The 21,877-nt window shown below is 54.1% G+C and overlaps 2 protein-coding genes across 6 annotated transcripts in view; both read left to right on the plus strand.

The window, feature by feature from the left end:
• Positions 1-2,877: 2,877 nt before the first annotated feature.
• SFTPC (surfactant protein C) lies at positions 2,878-4,998 on the plus strand (the record flags this gene model as incomplete). Its single annotated transcript, XM_084245311.1, has 5 exons — positions 2,878-2,919; positions 3,610-3,768; positions 4,063-4,185; positions 4,439-4,549; positions 4,861-4,998. The coding sequence occupies 5 exons, from the start codon at positions 2,878-2,880 to the stop codon at positions 4,996-4,998; spliced, it is 573 nt and encodes a 190-aa protein (XP_084101437.1).
• A 1,079-nt stretch (positions 4,999-6,077) lies between these two features.
• The window catches only part of BMP1 (bone morphogenetic protein 1), a gene marked incomplete at both ends in the record, with an annotated part of 39,237 nt that continues 23,437 nt past the window's right edge, over positions 6,078-21,877 (plus strand). For 2 of the 5 annotated variants that reach the window (XM_084245965.1, XM_084245968.1), the window contains 8 exons: positions 6,078-6,396; positions 13,530-13,643; positions 16,717-16,881; positions 17,065-17,182; positions 17,458-17,636; positions 18,348-18,453; positions 19,900-20,024; positions 20,579-20,694. In XM_084245965.1, the coding sequence (XP_084102091.1) occupies positions 6,243-6,396; positions 13,530-13,643; positions 16,717-16,881; positions 17,065-17,182; positions 17,458-17,636; positions 18,348-18,453; positions 19,900-20,024; positions 20,579-20,694 (1,077 nt within the window). Of the gene's footprint in view, positions 6,397-13,529; positions 13,655-16,716; positions 16,882-17,064; positions 17,183-17,420; positions 17,637-18,347; positions 18,454-19,899; positions 20,025-20,578; positions 20,695-21,877 lie in introns of those variants that run through there. The other 3 variants (XM_084245966.1, XM_084245964.1, XM_084245967.1) reach the window with 3 other exon arrangements.

Below are 21,877 nucleotides of genomic sequence, written 5' to 3' on the forward strand. Positions count from 1 at the left end.
CAGGACAGGCAGAGCTAGTCCCATTTCACAGATGAACACAAAGGCCTAGAAAGGCGGTTTGGTGACAGTCTTATGATTAACTATAATTGCATGTTGGCTGCCTGCATGCTCCATGTTCCGGTATAATGAAGCCTTGGGAAAGCATGGTCCCAGGGCCAGTCCCAGAGTGGGCAGCTGGGTAGGGAAGAGATGGCAGCATAAAGCACCTGTGTAGGTAGTGAGAAAGTGGTGCTCTGTGACTGGGAGATTTCAGAGAAGGGGGCAGCATGGGCTGGGGTGGTAAGTTTACCGAGCAGGTGCCACTGGTTCTTGCCTGGCATTTTAGGGTGGGAGTTAGGCGGGGACGTGGAAGGGCACAGAGGGTGGGCTTTCCAGGGGAGGGAAATGGCCTAAGTAAAGGCCAAGAGTGAGATGGCTGTGCGGAGGCTTGGGTTGGGGGCAAGGTGACAACTCTGGGCCTAACTAACAGTCCGGTCCTTCCCTTCCTCCCTCTTTCTCCAAGGTTCCCAAGATCCTGGCCAGGCTGGTGCCAAGTGAAACTTGAGGCCACCCCTTCCTTCCCCAACCTTCAAATAGCTAAAAATATAAATTTAAAAACGAAAGAAAAAGGCGTACAGTTTGTGAGAACTATAACCTCTGCACAGAAGACTGATATCGTGCAAACACAGAGGCTTCTCTCCAAGAAAGAGACCCCTTTTCCAACACTGGTGTTGATGGCAAGCCCTGCTCACAGTGTCTGCTCAGAACAAGCCCCACAGCTGGACGCTGTGCCCCTCAGATGCCCACAGAGACCCCGAGATACTCTAAAATTCTCCTTGGTTCTCCCATTGGCCTGCAGCCCACCTGGCTCAGGCCCAGTACTCACCAGTCAGCCAATCAATCCCAGCGTTGCCAGGACAACTGGGGGTGTCTGTGGGGGCAGGGGGGAGGGGAGCACTGCAGGGGGGTTGTCTCCTACATCTGGCACCTGCACTGAGCTGAGGCTGCTCACAGTTGAGAAGAGGAGCCCACCCCCCAAGAAGCCCTTCCCCCCTCTTTGGTGCATCCAAAGAGGCACTTGCTGCTGGACTTAGGTAAATATTTAAAGAGGCAGTTGGGGAGTGAGCGGGTGGTGGGAGCAAACACTTCCTTCCCTCTCTGCTTCCCTGAGCTTCTCAGGGGCACTCAACTCAGATGTGAGGCTGTTATGCAAGCTGAAGGCGAGGGCCCTCCAGCTGGGTAAGAGGTCCTCAGGGGAGGCTACCAGGGCCGGAGAGTTAGGGGCCAGCTCATTGTTGAAGGCATGAGGTCAAGGTGTGCGGGAGGGCCCCCCCCACCATGGGACAGGAAATGGGATGAAGTGTTGAACCATAAAGGACAGTAAGAGACTCAGCCTAAGAGAGAAGTGGGTGCAAGGCTATGATTTACATGCTCAGAAAAGTTGAGGGGAAGGCGTGCAGAGACACCTGGCCCAGCCAGTGGAGGGGAGCCTGAGAGGAAGGATGAGGCCAACAGTAGAATGGGTTTAGCAAACAAGCAACGGAGGTGGCTCTGGGGAAAGAAGTAGGAAACAGAGAGGAGGCCTCGCAAATAGCACTCCCAGGGCACACTTAGGATCAGAGGATGTAAAAAGAGGAGGGCAGAGGGCAGGGCCCTGTCATAGGCAAAGAGTTTGGGATCCCCTTTTGCCCACCCAGTGGGCAAAGTGGGGAATATTCCACCAAGAGCCTTCATCTCTCAGCTCTGGCCATAATAGTCATGAAGGTGGAGTCGGTGGGTGTGCTCAGCCAAACAAAGAGACTGGACACGGGATCACGGCCCCCAAAATGCTGAATGTTTGCTGCACAGGCTTAAAAATGTAGAGAATAAAGCTGCATTTAGGGTTTCAATGTAACCCTCTGATCACTGAGTATGTCTGGGTGAACAGAGTCCCCAAGAGACACCGCTGAATTTATAAAGCTCACGGCCACATTGACCCTACACGAGCAATGGTTGGGATGTCCCCTCCTGAAAAAGAACACTGCTCTTAAAGCAGAAGAGAAGGTTGCACAGAAGAAAAAAAAAAATACTTGAGAAGAAATGGAAGCAACAAAACATATGACGGAAGGAAGAAATTCATCACAAAACAAATGCAAATAAAAATAATGAGGTGGAGGCGGGGAGCCTCCAGCTTGCAAACAAGCCCATAGCAAAGAACTAAACACTACAGGTTACTAATTAAGAATTTGTAACCAGAGGAGACAGTTTTCAGAATTAGGAAAAAATGACTGGGGGCAAGTCTGAGGTTAGGTTTCAGATGTGTGGGAGGAAGCGAAGTGGGAAGAGTACTTAGAGGAAAAAGCACCAGGTCCCAGAGAGGTGACCATTCTCAGACCCTCATGCTGAGGCCAAAGCACCCGCTAGGGTCTACAGGCTCTGCTCTCACAACCTTTCCTGGGGATCATCCCAACGACTGGGGGGAAATTCCGTTGGGAGATGTGGTTGCCCCGTTGGGTCAGACCCTTGGCTGCCTGGGAGATAGAGCCTGGCAGAAATGTAGGGAAAGGCCATGGGACTGTAGGGGCAGGTGCCAGCAAGAAATTCAGGCATGCCAAGAAGACACCTACGGGTGAGAGGTATAGATTGCCCAAGGGCAAGTTTGCTCAGCTCACCCGGCTTGGCTTAGCTCTCTTGGGGGCCAAGAGGACTCATGTGCCAGGGCCAAGGGCCCTTAGGTGCTCTTGCAGTTGGCTTATCAGGACCTCAGTTCTGGAGAGCCAGGAACAAACAGACTTCAAAGCCAAGAGCTTGGCTGGCCCATAGGGACTCAGTCCTTCACCTCTGTCTCCTCTCCCTGCTGGTGCATAAAAGACCCCAGTGTCACTGGGGAGTCGAGGAGGAGAAAGCATTTGCTGCAAGATGGATGTGAGCAGCAAAGAGGTCTTGATGGAGAGCCCGCCGGTGAGTGTGAGTGGGTGCATGTGCATATGTGTGTGTGCGGGAATGCACATGTTGTGTGTTGGACCCTGCCTCCTCCAATCTCTCTAGGCCTGTTTCCCCATCTAAATTCATGTACTTAACTACCCTAGGACTGTGCTAAGTTAGGAGAGGGATACCACCACAAGACAGAGTCTCTCGGGGAGCAGAGGTGGCAGAGGCCAGTGGAAAGGACTGTAGAGATCACTGAGTGAGGGGCTGTTAAACCCTTAGGTGGTCACAGGGAGCTTCGCAGAGAAAATGATATTTGAGCTGGTTCTAGAAGAGTAAGTAGGAGCGCATCAGGTGGAGGAGGAGAAAGGCATTGCAGAAATAGGGGATAGTCTGTGTAAAGGGGTGGAGGTATGAGACAGCATGGATTTTGGGGGAACAGAGAGGAATTAGGTGGTGCTAGAGGTTGGAGGAAACAACAGAAGAGACTGGTGAAATAGGCTCTCTTGGGACTCTCTAAGCTAGACCTTAATTCTAAGATTTGTGGGTTGGTTGGAATCTAGGCCTATTCCTCCAGGAAGCCTACTCTGATAACCTCTGCTCTCCTCCAATTCAGAGCATTGGTTGTCCAGGAGAGTTTGGGAGGGTGTCCAGCTCATGCACGGAGAAGAGGGGGCATGCCTATGACCTCACACCTGTTTCCTTTCCTCCCCACCACATCAGGACTACTCAGCAGCACCCCAGAGCCGGCTTAAGATCCCCTGCTGCCCCCCAAAACTGAAAAGCCTTCTCATCGTGGTTGTGGTGGTCGTTCTGGTCGTTGTAGTGATTGTAGGGGCCCTGCTCATGGGTCTTCACATGAGCCAGAAGCACACTGAGATGGTGAGCAGACCTGGAATGATGGGCAGTGGGTACAGGGCATGCCAGGCAGAGAAGTTAGGCAGGCTGGGTAGATAGCACACTGCCCAAGGGGAATGGAGGAGAGGAGCCTGGGGCACCTCGTGGAAGGGCAGAGGTAGGAAGGAACAGGTGGCAAACTCAGCCTGGGCTTTTCCACCAGTTTTGCTCAGCCTCTCAGAACTTCAGTAAAGAGGATGGAGGTGGATATGCACTGAAGGAGTGACTGGGGAAGGGGGATGCAGGGAGCATCCCCCTCCTCAGCTCCTTCACCCTCAGGTCCTCGAGATGAGCATTGGTGGGCCGGAAGCCCAGCAACGCCTGGCCCTGAGCGAGCGCCTGGGTGCCACAGCCACATTCTCCATCGGCTCCACTGGCATCGCTGTCTACGACTACCAACGGGTGGGTATGCCTGGACCTCTCCACCCTAGGGCCCGGAGGTCAATGGCAAGACCTTGTTAGACCCACCCAGCTGTGCCACTTCATGCCAGCCATCTCCCCACCCCCCAGCCCTTTGCCTCCCTGGGGTCTGCCTGAGCCCCAGATCCCAATGATTCCTTCTTGTGCCCAACCAAGAGGGAGGGGGCTCAGACGAGGGCTAAGAAGTGAGCAAGGCAGGGCCTTTCTGAATAAACTCTGGCACCCCTATGCCCAGCTCCTGATTGCCTACAAAGCAGCCCCGGGAACCTGTTGCTACATCATGAAGATGGCTCCGGAGAGTATCCCCAGTCTGGAGGCTCTCACTAGAAAATTCCAAAACTTCCAGGTGTGTGTATGGGTGAGCAGAGGGCTGTCTCTCTCCCAGGGCTGCTGGGAGGAGCATTTGAATGATGTGGGTCACTAGGTGACAGCCCCTGTCTAGACTCACCTGCACCTCACCTTCCCTATGCATGCCCCAGCCCACCCACTGCCCAGGCTGTTGGGCCTCAACACCACCTGGTGGCTTCTGAGTCCAGCACAGGACCCTCCTTATTGGTGAGGAGACTGAGGCTCAGAGAGACTGCCTGACCCTTAAGGCCTCACAATGAGGGCAGAGGAATCACAGTTCCCAGGCTCCAAATCGGGTGTTCTTTTCAGTTCAAGCCTGAAGGGCCTACCTCTAAGCTAGGCCAGGAGGAGGGCAGTGACCCAGGCTCAGCATCCTCCAGGGAACTGGCCCTCCTGGGCATCACCATGAACACCCTGTGTGGAGAGGTGCCCGTCCGCTACATCTAGGATTCATCAGGTGAGCAGCAACTCCAGAGGGTTTGGGCTGCGTGGCCAAACACCACCTCAGCTGAGTGGACAGCAGGGAGCGCGGAGGCCTGTCACCTGGGGCACGCGCCCGAGGGAAGGTTCTTCTCCCGCACACATCAGTAATAGTGCTCCTTGGCTTCGCAGGGCCCGTGGAAACCCCGGGAAGGAAGGAAAGACCCGGAGGCAAAGGGTCTTTTGCAGACAGGCAGGAAGTTGCTCCTGCCCAAGCCACAGGGACTGATCCGGGAGAAATGGGAGCCGTGGGGAGAATGGAGGGGTGAGGAGAGGTGGGTGCCCTGGGCCAGGGCCACAAAGAATAAAGCAGCCTGACTGAAAAACAATGGGTGTGCCTCCTCCTCTCTCGCCCGTCGGTCCCGCTCACGCAGGGGCCTCGCGGGGGCCCCGGGAGCTCCCCCTCCGTCCCGGGGCGGCGCGGGACAGGGGGCAGCAGGAGGGACGTGGGGCGCAATCTGCGGACTTCTGGCGCCCCCCAGCGGCGCCTCCCGGGAAGGCGCGGACGGAGACCGCGAGGACAGCGGGACCGACCAGGACCCGCCGCCGCGGAGATGGGCGCGAGCGGGGTCCGGGCGCCGGGGAGCCCGGGGCGCGGCTGGGACGCGCCGCGGGCCGGCGCCGGGGGCAGCGGGCGAGGGGCCGCCCCGCCAGCGCCCCGCGGGCGGGCCCCGCGGCCCGGGAGCAGCCGCCGCTAGAGGGCACCTCGCGGGCGCGGCCGCCGGCCCGACACCCCGGGGTCCGGCGCCCCCGCCCGGGCCCGGCCCGGACCCCCGCCCGGGGCTGGCCGGCTGCGCGCCCATCCCCGCCCCCGGCTGGCGCGCCGCCCGGCCCGGCCGCGCGCGGCCCCGGCCCTGGGGGGGCTGAGCTCCGGGCGAAAACCCGCCCTCCAGAGCTCATTTCCCTAAAAAGGGGGGGCGAGAGGGAGGGCGCGAGGGAAAGGGAGACGCCGCGGGGAAGGGCGCGCGGAGAGAGAGCCGGGCGCCGGGAGCTGCCGCGGGGCCGGCCGGAGAGGGGGCGGGGGACAGGAAGGAGTGAGGCGAGGAGAGGGAAGGGGAAGAGGTAGGCGCGCGGGGGGAGCGGGGGGCGGGAGCGAGCGGGCCGGCCGAGGGGAGCGCCTCCCCCTCGCCTCCAGTCCTCGGCTGCCCCTCGCGCCCGCGCCGCGCCCGGGACCCGCTGCCACCGCCGCCGCCCGCGCCCCGGCCGCCAGCATGCCCGGCGCGGCCCGCCCGGCGCTGCCGCTGCTGCTCTGGCTGCTGCTGCTCGCGCGCCCGGGCCGGCCGCTGGACTTGGCCGACTACACCTATGACCTGGGCGAGGAGGACGACCCGGAGCCCCTCAACTACAAAGACCCCTGCAAGGCGGGTAGGCGCCCCCCACCCCCGCGGCCGGCCGGGGCGCGGGGGGCCGGCGCGGGCGGGCCCGGCGGGAGGCGCGGGCTGCCCGGGCTTTGGGGTGGGGAGGACGGTCCAGTGTGGGAAGCCGGGAGCTGCCTGGTTGGCAAGGCAGTGGGGAACAAAAGAAAGGGAGAGAGGGAGGGGAAGTTTGGGGGACTTTTAGGACTGAAGTTATGCTGCCGTTGGTGGAAGCGGCTGCGGCTGCCGCTGGGCTTCCCGGAGGGCTCCAGGGAGACGTCCCTGGGTGCGGAGACGAACCTGCGGGCAGGGAGGCTCTTCCTCCTGCAGGAAACTTTTCTGGCCAAAACTCCTGTGTGAGTGAGTGAGTGAGTGAGTGTGTGTGTGTGAGTGTGTGTGTGTGTGAGTGAGTGTGGCTCCCGCTCCAGGACACTGCTGCTTTCCAGCCTGTCTGGGCTACCCCAGGACGGTACCTCTGTCCAGCTGGGTCCCGCAGGCCTGCATCTCTCAGGAGCAGGTCTCCGGAGGCCTCCACCCAGTCTAAGCAGCAGCAGAAAAATTTTCAAGGGATCCTGTGAGGTTGCACGCCCTGGGTCCCCAGCAGCAGCAGCAGCTTTCTGGGATGAAGGAGACAGCTGTCAAAGTCAGAGAAGCCAGCCCAGGAGGGGCACTTACCCCTCTGTCTCTATTGCTAGAGGCCCTGACCAAGGCCAACTCAGTGTGTAAGGGAGAAAACACAGACTGCTCAAATAGCGTGTGTCTATCAGCGCTTCACTCCACAGACACTGGACACTAATTAGCCAAGGTCAGGGTGCGGGAGTGTGCGTGTGTGTATGTGTGTGTGTGTGTTTGTGCATTCTTTGTGCATGAATACCCCATGTAACCCCTTCACTCCTGCTGAGCCCAGAGGGGTCCTGCCCTGGGATGACCAGATGGCCAGGAACTCTGTTCCCCAGCCGCTTGCTTGATGGGATGAGCCTGAGAACACACAGGGAGTGAGATATCAGAACCTTTCCTCGACTTCCTGCCGCTAACCTCAGCCTGCCTCCTAGTAGCCAGAGGCGGGACCAGTGCACCCTTCCTAGATGGAAGGGGCAGATTGCTCTTGTCCTGGCCTGCAGAGCCCCTCTTCAGGTGGATGGAGTCACAGCACACTGCAGGAGTAGGGGACCCATCCATTGGGAGGAGGGGAACCCAAACCCCCTGGCTCTTCCCCCTTTGTCCCTGCCGGGCTGAATAAACCCAGCAGTGGCCTTTGGTCATCTTCTCTCTCTGGGCCGGGATGGGCATGAGGCTGAGTGGACAGAGCATGTGGACTTGGGAGGCGTGCGGACCTAGCTGTCAATCCTGTACCCACAATTTATTAGCTCTGGTCTCATCTCTGACCTTCATTTTCTCACCTGAGCAATTGAACTGATAATGTCAGTCTGTAGAGCTGGGTAAGGAGTAATACAAGAACGTATATAAAATACTTCATCGAGCTTAGCATACAGTAAGCACTAAATAAATGTTGGCTGTTGGTTTCTGTGTTTCAGAGTCTTACTTCATTTTTTTTTTTCTGAGGGTTTGATTTTTCAGGAAAAGGGAGTGTCTCCCTGACTTCGTCCCTGAGTCACTTATTCATTCAACTGATCTTCACTTACTGAGAGCCTAACATGTGCCAGCCGGTCTTAATGTTGTGGGAAATAGCAAAACATGTCAGACGTGGCCCATGCCCGCCAGGAGCTTATAGTCTAGTAGGGCACAAGACGTATGCTCACATAACCACTAGCACAAACTTAGATGTGCCAAGTGCCACCTTGAGGGAAGGCCCTCAGGGTTCAAAGAACCTCTGGCCTCCTGTAGTGCTGGTAGGAGTGGTGGCAAAGAAACTGATCATAGCAGATTGGGATGGTTTGGGGGACATTTCATGGAGGAGGCAGACTGGGGCAAGGCCTCACAGAATGGGTAGGAAAGCCAATCTGATGGATCTCACTCCTAGTGGAATTGGGGTGGTGTTCTGAGCAACGGGAGACTGAGGGCTTTGTCCCCAGTCTCAAATTTCGTGCTGGGGTGGGGCTGACTGACTTGGAACTTCAAACAAGGGCTTTGGAGAAAGCTTTCCACCAGGGTGAAGTGAAGCTGGTGAGGAGCTGGGCCAGAGCTGGGGTGGCTGAGTGAGCTTGAAAACCTGATTAGGCCAAGCTTCAAGGTTCCATCAGGCCTTCTGCCTGTGTGTGCCTTGGACAGCCTGGCCTCCCTCCACCCTGCTCCCTAAGACCCACACCACCACCCTCCTGCGCTGGCCCCCAGGCTTTTTCTGCTTGTGTTGCCATCTCCAGCCTGATTTCCTCTTGCCACCTCTGAGCCCTGACCTCCTGGTGCTGGAGGGGATGATGGTGGCAGGCCTACCTACCTCCACTTCCTCAGGTGTGCCCGCTTACCTCTCCTCACTTGCCTGTCCAGCTCCCTCCTCTTCCACCTTCTGCTCTCTGTGGCAGACTTCAAACTCTGGATAGCCAGGCCCCTTCTTTGGAGGTCACCTCTTGCTATTACTGTCAGTATTGTGGCTACAGTGGTGGTAAGGGCAAAGTTAGGATCCTTGATGCTCTGGAGAGGTTCCTAGATCTTCTGGTAACACCAGAACAATGGGCTGGAAGCCACACTGGTCTTTGCAAGCTGAGAGCTGGCTCCACCAAGCCTTCCTCTCCCACCTTCAGCAAGGAGATTGCAATCCAGCCCTGACTTCTTGTGTGTTGGGAGGCCAAACTATCAAGAGGGTCCTACCCTCAAGATTCCCTGCTCTTACTGGCTGCCCCAGGCAACTTGGCATTGACCCTCAGGGTGTGGGAGAGACCCTGGAGGCAAGAATTGGATACACTTGCTCCATTACAGAAGCCCTTGGGTAATGCTGCTGAGCCAGTAAGGACCTTACTGCCATCTCTTCCTCACTTGGTGGGGCAGTAGCTCACCAGTCCCATCACTGTCCATACCCCCGGGGGCCTGGCTTTGGACTTCAGGAAGCCTCAGGGGAGGCGGTACAGCTGTGGAGGTGGAGAAGCAGTCTCTTCTCTCATCAAACCACTTCCCCCTCCCCAGACACTCTGAGTGAGTCACCCACCCACCTATGCCCCTGCTCCTTGAGTCACCTTCTCTTTTCTGTGCCCCAAGGGAAGAGGAAAATCATAATCTCCTGGGACTCCAGATGGAGGGGAACCAAGGAATCCCCTAGGACCAAGGCACACTCACGAATTCTAGTTTCTCCAAAGAAGATATTGGGGGGAGGGAGTAAAATTCCTCAGGCCACCAAGGACCCCCTAATCCAGGGGATTCAGCTAATATTTCACTTTCTTCTCTCCATTTCTATAGGTGCCCTTCCCTTTCTGGGGGGTGTGGCTGTGAAATAGGGTTTGAATATGCACTTATTTGTGTGGTTGAAAACACTAGGGCTGGCACAGGGAAGTAGTCAGGGGTGTGTTTTTGCACATTTGTAATGTGCCCCTGCTTCGTGGGCAAGTCTGTTCAATTGTGCATGAACGTGCTCCTCAGTACCTATAAGTGCGTGTGCAAATATGCAGCTGTGCTAAAGTGTATACCTGTGATTCAGTGCATGCACAGGTTGTAGGAGCTGAGTGTATCTTCCCCCAGCTGGGAGCTTGCATTTGAGTGCCATGACATGTCTGCTTGGCAAGCATAGCTTTGGAGATCCATCCCAACAGCCTGGCTCCTCTCCTTCCCCTAGAAAGAGATGCATTGCCATGCCCATGGGGAGGAGACTCTGGAGTCTAGAGGCCAGCCTGGAGGACGCCCATGGGATTGGCTCTCTCTCTTCTTTCCTCTTCTCCTCTGGCCTGGCCATGTGGAGCAGCCATGAGTGCTCCTGGCAGGTTTACAGCCAGAAAACAAAACAACTACTACCCTGGCCCTGACCCGGGGACTTCCTTCCCTATAAGGAGGGACATCCTGGACTCTTCATCATCCAGATTCCATGGCTTCTCCAGAGGGAGGCACAGCTCCTGGCCACCACCTTCTCCCTCTCAGCACATCTTTCCTCACCCCTACTTTTCTACACATTCTTCAGCCATGACATCCCCACCACCGGGCACCCACTTACCTGCAGCCAGCCTGGGGCCAGGCCCCCTTCCCCTTGCTTTGCCCCCTACGCAGCCCTGATCCTACAGGCCAGCATAGTCTTGTGACCTCTGTTCTTGAATTTGAGGTTCTGCTGTGGAGCACTCTGGGGTCTCACTGAGCTGGGAGGCCTGAGCGGCCCTTGGGCAATAGAGAGCTGGATTCGAGCTTATAGTTTTGTTAGCTGTTCGTTGTTAGCTGTTAGTTGCTATTAACAGTGGCCACTTACTATGCTCCAGGCTCTGTTCAGGTGTTTTGTTTACATGCTTATTTTACACAGTAACCCTATGAAACCAATTCTATGATTATATTTCTATTTAAGAGGAAAATTGAGGTTTAGAAGAGTTTATATGACCTATCAGCTAGTGGTAGCCAGGTTGGGATTCAAAGATAGGTCTGTGTGACTCCAAAGATCTCACTCTTTGCTGCTTTGTCCAAAGGTGAGTCTTACTGTCCGATCACATGTGTATATGGTGGTGCCTATTGGTATGGGTGCATGAGGCTGGAGGTGCAGTGTCTGTGCAGAGGTGCAAAGTGTGCAAAAGGGAGGGAGTGTTCATGTGGCATCCTTGTGGGAACCCCTACCACTCCCTTGGTGTGTACCACCAAGACACCATCCCAGTCTTTGTTAAGACCACCCATGTTAACTGAAAAGCAACTTCTGTTGCTACCCCATTAATGACTGAGCCAAGGCCATCAAGGGTGACATTTGAGTAAAAGAATCTTTCTTGGGTGATAGAAGATTCTGGGCCACTTACCAGCTCATCACTATGGGCAAGTCATTTCTCCTCTTAGATTCAAGCATTCTGATCTGGAAAGTTGGGGAGAGAGTCTGGAATCTAAACACAAGTTACCTCTGCAAATGTTTGTAATGGGGCACTGTTAGGCCAATGCATGGGTGGGGCATGCCTTAAAGGCAGGTCCTGGGTGGGCTGGGATGAAATGAATGCATTCATCTGAAAGCATTTTGTCAACTGAAAAGCACCACATTAATTTCAGCAGACATTTACATGTGTGCTTATTGCTACTGTTACTGGTTTAATGGGTCCAGAGCTTGCAGTTGTTTTGCAGGTGTTGGAACTTGTGGGTGTATATTTTGTAGGACCGTCTGTGACTGTGTGTGTATTTTTTGGTCAGTTGGGTGTTTGGGTGTCTATTTTTGTGTATGTGTATTTACAAAATGGATTCTACAGAAGTAATGAACTTCAGTGCAGGGAGCGCTGGATTGGGATCAGGGGTCTACAAGTGCAGCGTTTCCAGTGACTGTATAATGTGGTCTTGGTTAAATCATTTCCCTTTTGGGCTTCGGTTTGTTTTTATTATTAGTATTATTATTATGTTTAATATCTATTTCACAGCATTCTTCCTTTTTATGCAATGCATACTTTCTCCTCTCAGGTGTAGTCCTGTAAATTCCCACCACCAACTCACCCGTGCACTGTCACCCTAGTCCCTTGTGTTCTTCCCTCCCCTGTTTTGATTCTTCTTCCTTCCTCCTCCCCTGCAAAGTGTCTTTGATTAATAGTTACCTATTAATTTGTTTTTTAATCTATGATAATTTTTATTCCTCATCCCTTATTTGGTTTCCCTACATTCCTCCTATAAGCGAAACCATCCGATATTTTTCTTTTTCTTTCTGGCTTATTTCACTGAGCATAATTTGGGCCTCAGTTTCTTCATCTGGAAAACGGAAGTGTGGCCTGGATAAGTGCTGAAGGCACGCCCACATTCTGCTGGTCAGGTTTAGATCACACTTACGCAGTGTGTGGCGTTGGATGTGTGTTTGCAGGCCTGAAGAATATCAGCGTGACACTTCATTGGAGCAAGCTTTGTTGAGTGCTTTCCACATGAGCGCAGCCTGGGTGCTGCCCATGTGGGGGATGTCTGACTTCCCAGAGCTCTGTGTTTGAGAGCGTGGGTGTGGATGGCACTACTTGTCTATGGGAACTCTTAACCCCATGTGCCTGATTCTCTGTGTGATGAATAAGTGAGTGACCATTTGTGTGTGTGTGTGTGTGTGTGTGTGTGTCCATCCATCCAGTGGGCCATCTGGAGAGGAGAAACCTGTATGCAAGGCCTCAAGGTTAAAACAATTTGTGTAATGCTGCCTGCCAGGCCTATGTAGCCCTCAGGATGAGAAGCAGATGTCGCTGTGGGAGGAGCTGCAGGGAAGCTGCCCTCTGCTCCCCCTCCAGATCAGCCTCCCTCCTCCCCCAGCTCAGCGTGAAGACCTCATCAGAGTGCCTTCCAAAAGCACTCAGCACTAGGGTCTGCTCCCTCTAGCTTCCAGATATTACTAAATGCACACACACACACACACACACACAGCCCCTCAGAGCCTGGTTCCCGAAAACATCTCTCCCCAGCTCCAGAAGTCAAAATGGCCTGTTAAGGGCATTCCCTCCCCTGCCTTTTTTCCTCCAGGAAGCGGACCTTGAGACTCAGAGACGGAATCACTTGGGAACCATTCAACTTTTTCCTTAATGGGAAGCTTCTATTATGGGTCCTGGTTTTCCTAGCATGCTTATCTGCCTCAACTTTTACGCATCCCCTCCCCTCAAACTAACTGAAACAGCATTATTTGAGTGAACACCACACACCCAACATTGTCAAGTTTATGGGTCCACAATGTAGAACCCATTTTATTTTCTTTGTAGCCTCTAACTGCTGGGGTTTTGTAAACATGTGGTTTGTTGAGGTTTGGTGCTACATGAGCAGAACGCTCTTCTGTCTTGCTAATCACTGGAGCAGTACCTGGCATGCAGGTGCTTTCTAAGTACCAGAAGAATGAAATAAGTGACATGTCTGGTAGGGGCTGGGCTTCAGCTTTCCTGGAATCCCAGCTAAAAAGTGAGCATGAGTCTCCCAAGAGTCCCTTCTCCTTCCTCACAAGGCAATTGAGGATTTTTTCTAAAGGACAATTGAGAATTAGAGTTGCAGTGAGGTTGGGAGTTGGAGGGGGTGTGTTGCCTATGGGGTCTAGGAGGACTGCTAGGAGGACTAACAGCCCCTGACCTCTTCTCTTCTCCCTAGCTGCCTTCCTTGGGGACATTGCCCTGGACGAGGAGGACTTGAGGGCCTTCCAGGCTCAGCAAGCTGCAGACCTCAGACAGCGTGCAACCCGCAGGTCTCCCGTCAAGGCTGCAGGTAATCTGAGTGTGGGCTGACCCTCCTGTGTCCCAGAAGTGCTCTAGAATTGGAGCGACAAGGAATCTCCCTGTATCCAGCCAGGGCCTCCCAGGTCAGAAGAAGCCAGTGTAAGGACTTATCTCTCCTTGGGGGTATCTTTATCACACCCCCAAAGCAGGAACAAGTATAGACATAGCATGACCCGAAGAAGCAACTTTCTTTTTGCTTACAGTTTACAAAAAGGACTTTCAAAAGCTTTATCTAACTTGACTGTTCCCAACCTCCTTCAAAGGTAGGTGTCAGACGACTTTCATTTTGGATACAGGCACTAAGTGGGTAATAGGACTTGCTCAAGACCACATAGCTTGTCAGTGGTGGAGCTGGGACAGGAAAGCCAAGTCTCTTCACTCAATACCACAATCCCCTCTCCCTTCTCCTGCTCCTGCTTTGCAAGCTTCTATGCATCCTGGAGAGCCCATCTCAAGAGCTTCTCCTGTGAGATCTGGCCTGATCATCACAGTCTTTATCTTTGTTTTCTATTCTCTCTCTGCTCTGCTCTTACCCTGTTTGTATCACACTCATCACACCTTATTGCATTGATTTGTTTATGTCTGTCTCCCCAGCTGGACTCAAAGTTCTGCACAGTTAGGGATGGTTCCTTCTTACCTTGGCTATGGCTCATGGACCTCCCAACCCTGGCACTTGTGAATGCGTGAGAGAGGGGACAATTGAGGGCCCAGCTGGCTCAGTTCTGTTCAGGTTTCTCAGCACTCTGGGACGTGGGCCTGCCAACATTTAGTTAGCTCTCCCATTGCCAAAGAGTGGGATTCTCACCTGGGACATGCTCTGGGCTTACATTGATGGTACTAGGCAGTTGTCCCATCCAGCTTGAGGGGGGATCCTGGCATGGGCAGCCCACGGAATAAAGAACAAACTATTCCAGGGAGCAGCAAACACTGGAGGGTATAACCTGGTGGCCAGGTAACTAGCAAGGCTGCCTTGCCTTTAGTGGGGACCAGTAGACATGGCACCAGGGGAAAGTAAAAGGGGGAGTTGCATCACCTGGTCTGCCACTAGCCCACCATGCGTCCTCACTACAGATGTGGGTGTGACAAGAGCTGGAACCATCAGAGAGCTACTGCGTGAAATGATTATAAGAGTTTGGGAATGCTTAAAGAAAACATCAAGTTTTGCCTGTTGCACAAATATGAAGGTGTATTAGATAAGATCTAGTTTCAGATCCCCCAGTTCCTAGAAAATAAGTACAGTAGGTCCTTAAATAACATTATTTCATTCAACATCATTTAATTACAACACTGACGAGAGAAAAAAACCGCGATTCCTTGTCGGGGCACTGCCTGCGTAGAATTCTCCCCAGGTCTGCATGGGTTTTCCGTAGACACTCCAATTTCCTCCCACACCCCGACGTGTGCAAGTTAGGTTCCTTGCTCTATCTAAATTGTGGTTGTGGAGCCTCTCTGGTGGCGCAAGGAGTTAAGACAGCACTATGAAGCTACCTGCAGTCACTGCAGGACAAGTTCGATCCCCGGCCAGGGAGGTGACCCACATGGTGCAGCAGACCTCTCCTGTTGTGCCCGCTGCTCCTCTCAGCAGTGTGTTTCAGTCAGTTTGCCTGTTCTGTTCCCCACTCTGTCTCTGGTGAATCCTCACAACCCCCCTCCCCTCTGTACCTCTGGCCTGTACCCCAGTTCTTGTATGCATAAATAAATCTTTAAAAAATAAATAAATAAATCGTGGTTGTATGTAAGAACCTTGTAGTGGGAGGGTGTCCTGCCCAGGGTGGTCTCTGCCTTGTGCCCTGAGCTGCAAGGTAGGCACTGGTCACCCACAACCCTTAGATAGAATAAGCGTCTGGAAAACAAATGCATGAATCCAAATTATTTTTTAATATTAGAAGTGTTTTGGGTCTTTATTTAGAAGTTTGGTGAGTTCTGGTAACCAGAAATATGCCATAGAAACTTTCTCTTGTTCATATTAATTGACCTGTGGTAAAATTAGTTTCATTTTATGTCATTTCTTTCAAGTCACTGTTTCCAAGAACCTATCAAAGGTGTTAAATGGAGACTCACTGTACACCATTGTCCTCTTTTTTCAGTGCAGCCAATTTTCAATATTCATGATAGTTAGGATTAGTTATGATTATGACAGAATAACCTGCAGTTATACTACAAGCTCACTGAGAACACTGAATTAACAAACACTGAACCTTTAGAGAGACACAGGGTTCCGTTCCTGCCAGCCTTGGTCACCCCATCTTTTTTTTAAAAAAGATTTTTTTATTTATACATACAAGACTTGGGATATAGACCAGAGGTGTGGGGGGTGAGAGTATTCACCAGAGACAGAGTGGGGAACAGAACAGGCGGATGGACTGAATACACTGCTGAGGGGAGCAGCAGGTGAGTCAGGAGAGGTCTGCCGCGCCATGTGGGCAGCTCCCTGGCCAGCTGGGGATTGAACTCGTGCTGCAGAGGCTACGGACAGCTTCACAGTGCTGAGCTTAACCCCTTGTGCCACCAGGGGGGCCCGGTCACCCTATCTTTTGTATGTTTCTGTTTAAAGACACCTTGTTTGGTTTACAGTTGATTCATTAACACTGAACCAACAGCTGGCTAACAGCTCTGTAATGCATGCCTTTCAGCTGTCTAACTTATCTGACTCGTACTTTCTGAGGCACATCTCAGCTTCTCACCTTAGGAACAGTATGTCAGCTCTGGGAAGGTGAGCATTTTAAACAGGGAAATCACCCAACAGAAACACAAAAATGCAAAACCCAGGCCCTAAATAGCCGGTGACAAGGATGCTCATTTCCAGTCGGAGAGCTAAGAGAGATTGAGCACGATTTCGTTTGACCTCAGCCAGCAACAGGCACTTTGTGCGACTCTGATTTTTCACCGCTCTGCACATGTCAGCGAGTGACCGTGAAAGCGCTAAAGCTATTGAGTTGGGGTGGTGAATAAATTTCATGAGTGGGCAAACACAGAATCCCCAGCTAATGAGAATCAGTTATAATTCCCTCCCTCCTCCCTTCATTCATCTTCTACCAATATCTTCCTCTTTCAATTCCCAGGAAACTCTTCTACCCCCAGCTGTCAGAGTGCTAGTGCACAGCCTCAAAGGAGAAGCCGAGGGAGACGGAGAAGCAGGTCCCGCAGCCGGCGGGCAGCCACTTCCCGACCAGAGCGTGTGTGGCCCGACGGGGTCATCCCCTTTGTCATTGGGGGGAACTTCACTGGTGAGCATGATGTCAGGCAGCAGCCTACATGCAGGCCTGGGCTTGGGTCGCCCTGCTGTGCTCCCTGGCATGCATGGTACCTTCTGTTTATCTGACCAACAAACTGCTACAGACTCTTAAGCTGGTGGGTAGAGGTGGGCCAGCCTGGACACAGTGACAGCCTGGCCTTCTTGGTCCTGGCAGGCAGCCAGAGGGCAGTCTTCCGGCAGGCCATGAGGCACTGGGAGAAGCATACCTGTGTGACCTTCCTGGAGCGCACCGATGAGGACAGCTATATTGTATTCACCTACCGGCCCTGCGGGTGAGCAGGGACTCCTGGGCTCTGCACCGCCCCCCCGACCCCATCGCCCTACCCGTGTTCTGACCTGGCTGATGGAGCTGCCCATTGGGGCACAGCCCTGCATCATCTGTCCCCTACTACCATGGCGCATCTCCCCAGGACCTAGCCTGAGCATCCCACACTCAAGTCCTTTCCCACCCTTCTGCTCCCCTGCCCCCTGGCAGCCTCGCCCGGCCCCTGAGTGGATGCACTCCCCCAGCTCGGGACCACCCCCCTGAGCTGGCCCCGCCCTCCAGGTGCTGCTCCTATGTGGGTCGCCGCGGTGGGGGCCCCCAGGCCATCTCCATTGGCAAGAATTGCGACAAGTTTGGCATCGTGGTCCATGAACTGGGCCATGTCATCGGCTTCTGGCACGAGCACACACGGCCCGACCGGGACCGCCACGTCTCCATCGTGCGTGAGAACATCCAGCCAGGTAGTGCCACCTGCCCGGCCCTGGCTCCAGGGCTTCTGGGGGAGGGGTCTCTGGGAGCTGCTCCCTGGAGTCTTCCTTTGTAACTCAGCATTGAGAGTCCTGCCCCTGCCCCAGAGGCATCTCTCCTGGGGCAGTAACCAGGCAGGGCCACAGTGCACGGTGAGTTATCAGTTGTGGGGCTATTTTAGGAGCCAGGCCAGGACCTGATGCTGGGCACATAGACCATCTGGAGCAGCCAGAACTCACCTGGTCCTAAGAGTGGCGTGGGCAGGGGCAGGAGTCTGGCAGAAGTCCTCCGTGCCACCCCAGGCTTTCTCTCACTTCACCCAGTTTTCTGCTCCCTGCCTATCCTGTCCATTCAGGGTAATTCTGCTTCTCCTCACTTTCTCTTCCCTCCCTTCCTCCCCGCCTCTCTCCCCAGGTGTCCTCCCACCCCTCACTGCTTTCATCTTGCTGTGGGTCTAGAAATGGGGCCTTCCTTCCCATTGATCCTTCTCTTCAGCAAGTCCTCCCTCCCCTACCCCTCTGCTGGACAGACTCTTCTAGAGCCCCCCACCCTCCCCGGGCTTCCCTTGGCTGCTCCCCGGACCTTCAGGTAGGGGGCACCTCTCAACCCCAGGGAGGACCCCATCCCCAACCTGAAAAGGTGGCACTGCATCCACGCAGACCCACCCCCTGCCGCCCCCTCCACCCTTCTCATGGTCTTCGCAGGGCAGGAGTATAACTTCCTGAAGATGGAGGTGCAGGAGGTGGAGTCTCTGGACGAGACCTATGACTTTGACAGTATCATGCACTATGCCCGGAACACGTTCTCCAGGTGAGAAATGGCCTGGCCTCTCCTGGCAGCCCAGCCTGCCTTCTGAAGGCCTCCTGCTTGGTACTAGCCTGTCTGCCGGGGAAGTCAACCAAGGACAACAGTGGACCTCCGGGCAGCTGGACCCCAAGCAGAGAGTCCATGGGCCCTGCCTCCACTGCACTTTTCTTCCTCGTAGGGTCCAGACATGCCCACTCACAACCCTAGGTCCTCACCTGGGACTGTGCACGCCACAGCCAGAGAGGCTGAAATCCTGCTGCTCCGCCAGCCACCAGGACAGGGCTGTGTTAGTCCCAAGAGGGCTGAGCTGTTCCCTCATCCCTTGGCCAAGGGGGGCATATTTCTCTAACTGGGAGCTCCCTTATCTGATCGGCCTGCCTTTCTGTAACTGACCAAAGTCTGGCTCCTTTCCTCAACTGGCCCCCCCTACCCAGCTCACAAGTCCACAGCTACGCTTTAGCCTGGGCACAAGTTCCCAGCAGTCACAGCCAGAACCCCGAGAGATGATGACCCAGCCTCCCCACCCCAGCTTCTCCTTAGCACAGTGTGGGAAGCCACCCTCCTTCCTCCTCACATCCCCCCACATCCCTTACCCGGCCTTTCCCATGCCTGGCTCTATCCTCTATCTCTGCTCTTCAGCTGTCTCAGAACTGGCCCTCCCCCCTCCTGTCTCTCCTTCCCAGACCCGCTCTTCCTGCCCTCAGACCTGAGGGAAAAGACCAAGGACGGGTGGTGAGGTCATCCTGCCCCCACACCCACAGACCCCCACCCGGGAGGAACATTTCCCACCGCATCCCACCCCACCCCCTGCTGAGCTCCACCCAGCTGGGTGTGAGTCAGGGCTGGGGAAGGTGGAGGGCTGCCTGATTCCCCTTCTTCTGCCCCTCCCAGATGGAGACACCCAGGATTTAACAGGGAAGGTTTGGGTGGGAGTGGGGGAGGTGGGGAGAGATGCTGATGGATCAGGACCTGGCTGTGCTGACCCCAGGGTCTGTCTTGCCACTGTGGAACCTGCTCTTTGGCCTTGTCCCATGTGCTGTCAGAAGCAGCCCCACTGCCAGCAGGGTGAAGCCCTCGCCCTGGATCTGCCTGGGAGAAGCTCAGCCAGGGCTGAATCAGCATGGGGGACCCAGAAGCTGGGGCTGGGTGGGGCTGGAGACTAGGGTTCCTGAGCTCTCATGGGGTTGGAAGTTAGGGCCATACTGAGCTGGGGCACCAGTGGGTCCCCAGGGCATCCTGGGGCTCCCCCAGGTTCCTGTGCTGTGGCTGCCACGGAGCAGGGTGGCTGCTGATCAGTGGGCAGCATAATGACAGGGTGAGAAGTCTCCACCCGTCCCTGACCCTGCTGTGGAATGTCTGGGCTTTGGTGGGGTCATGACCTTGGGTGCCCACGGGAAGCCACCTCTCCTTTCAGCAGTCTCTCACCCAGGTCGGACTTTTCCTCCCCAGGGGCATCTTCTTGGACACCATTGTCCCCAAGTATGAGGTGAACGGGGTGAAACCTCCCATCGGCCAAAGGACCCGGCTCAGCAAAGGGGACATCGCACAGGCCCGAAAGCTCTACAAGTGTCCAGGTCAGGGCACAGAAGAATGGAGGGCAGCGCTGAGGGAGGCAGAGGCCAGGGCCTGGGTGCAAGAGGGTTCAATCTTTAAGTCTTAGAGAAGGCTGAGACTGCCTGGTGTTAGGGGACAGGACACTTGGGGAAGGGCAATCCTAAGTTGGGGACCAAACTGGTCCCCTGATCAGGTAGAGGTAAGACACTGAGCACCCACCTCTGAGTGCATGAGAGGATGGGGGTGGGAGACAATAACAGCAGAAAAGGGGAGAGCAGAGTAATTCTTAGGGAGCAGAAGCCCACCAAAAGGGGCTCAACCTTAACTCTGGACCATGTTGCCTTCGCACAGGGCATCCTGTTGCACCAGGCCTAGGCCGAGGCAGGGAAGCAGGGTGGCTTTGCTTCCATGTGAGGACAAGGAGGTGGATCTTAAAGGGACAGGACCATGCCACACTCCATCCTCTCCTCAACCATTCTTCTGTGCCCCCAAAGAAGCCAGGGTGGGGAAGCCAGAAGGAAGGGAGAACTTGGTACCTGAAACCAACCACCCAGTCCTTCCCTCTCCTTGACAGCCTGTGGAGAGACCCTACAAGACAGCACCGGCAACTTCTCCTCCCCTGAGTACCCCAATGGCTACTCTGCCCACATGCACTGCGTATGGCGCATCTCCGTCACACCTGGGGAGAAGGTAACTGGGTATGCCCTCCTTGCCTGAACCCCAAGGGTAGTATAGCTTCTCCCCAGAACCCCATGGTGTGGTCTCTGTGACTGTGAGTGACCTACCTGGGCAGTGCAGGTCCATTTACCTCACTGGAATGACTTGCTCGATGGCCCTTACTATGCATGGCCATACCAGGCATGTCTGTAAATGCTGCTCAGACCCTCTCACTGCTGTGGAATCCAGACACTTCCCTGCCCCACCCCGGATCTTCCATGTCTTTCAGACTTTTATTGTTTCAGGAGACAGCTTTAAGACTTAATTTCCCTTGATTGGAACATGGTACTTAATGTAAGAGTGTCCATCTGGAATATATTTTATTACTGGCGACATTGTTCATTCCAACAGCTCTCAGGTCGTTTTAAATTAGAATCCCAACTGCCAGCAGGTAGCCATCTCTCTTCCTCTGCCATGAGCTCATTTGATAAGTAGATCCTCTGGGTCTTCCCACCTGGTCTTTTTTTTTTTTAATAATTTTTTTTTTATTTTTATATTCCCCATACAATTGCGACCCCCTTATTTTGACCCCAATCCCTCCCCTCCCCGCCCCCCACCTTCCATAGAGAGTCTCTGATTCATAGTTGTTTGTTGATTTTGATTTTTACTTTCTTATAGTTATTCTTTTTCCTGGTCCCTTATTTAAGTTTTCTAGATTCCTGCTATGAGTGAGACCATCCGGTATTTTTCTTTTTCTTTCTGGCTTATTTCGCTGAGCATGATCCCTTCCAGCTCCATCCATGTTGCTGCAAATCCACCTGGTCTTAAAATAAATAAATACTGAACAAGACACAAGCCAGAGTGCTCCCACTGAACTGATGTGACCCGTTAATCTCCAGGCTTTGGGCAGTTATTCCACCAGCAATGATGTCACTCAGTGTCATTACCATCCAGCCACCTTGTTGTGGTGAGCTGCTTCTCAGACCACGCCTTGTTGTCCAGATCCCGTCAGCACAGGATGTGGTTCATAACTGCTGAATACATAGGTAGATTGCCTCACCAAATCAAATCCACGGTCTGACTAGTTAGTAAAACCCCTTCAAAAAAGGAAGAGAAATTTGTTTGACATGACTGTTTCAAGTGAGCCCAAACTAGCTCCCAGTAATCCAGTGTTTCTTTTTTAAATGGTCTCAAACCTTCTGTTTAATTGAAGATT

The sequence above is a fragment of the Talpa europaea genome, assembly GCF_964194135.1.
Source record: "Talpa europaea genome assembly, chromosome: 10".
Taxonomy (NCBI): domain Eukaryota; kingdom Metazoa; phylum Chordata; class Mammalia; order Eulipotyphla; family Talpidae; genus Talpa; species Talpa europaea.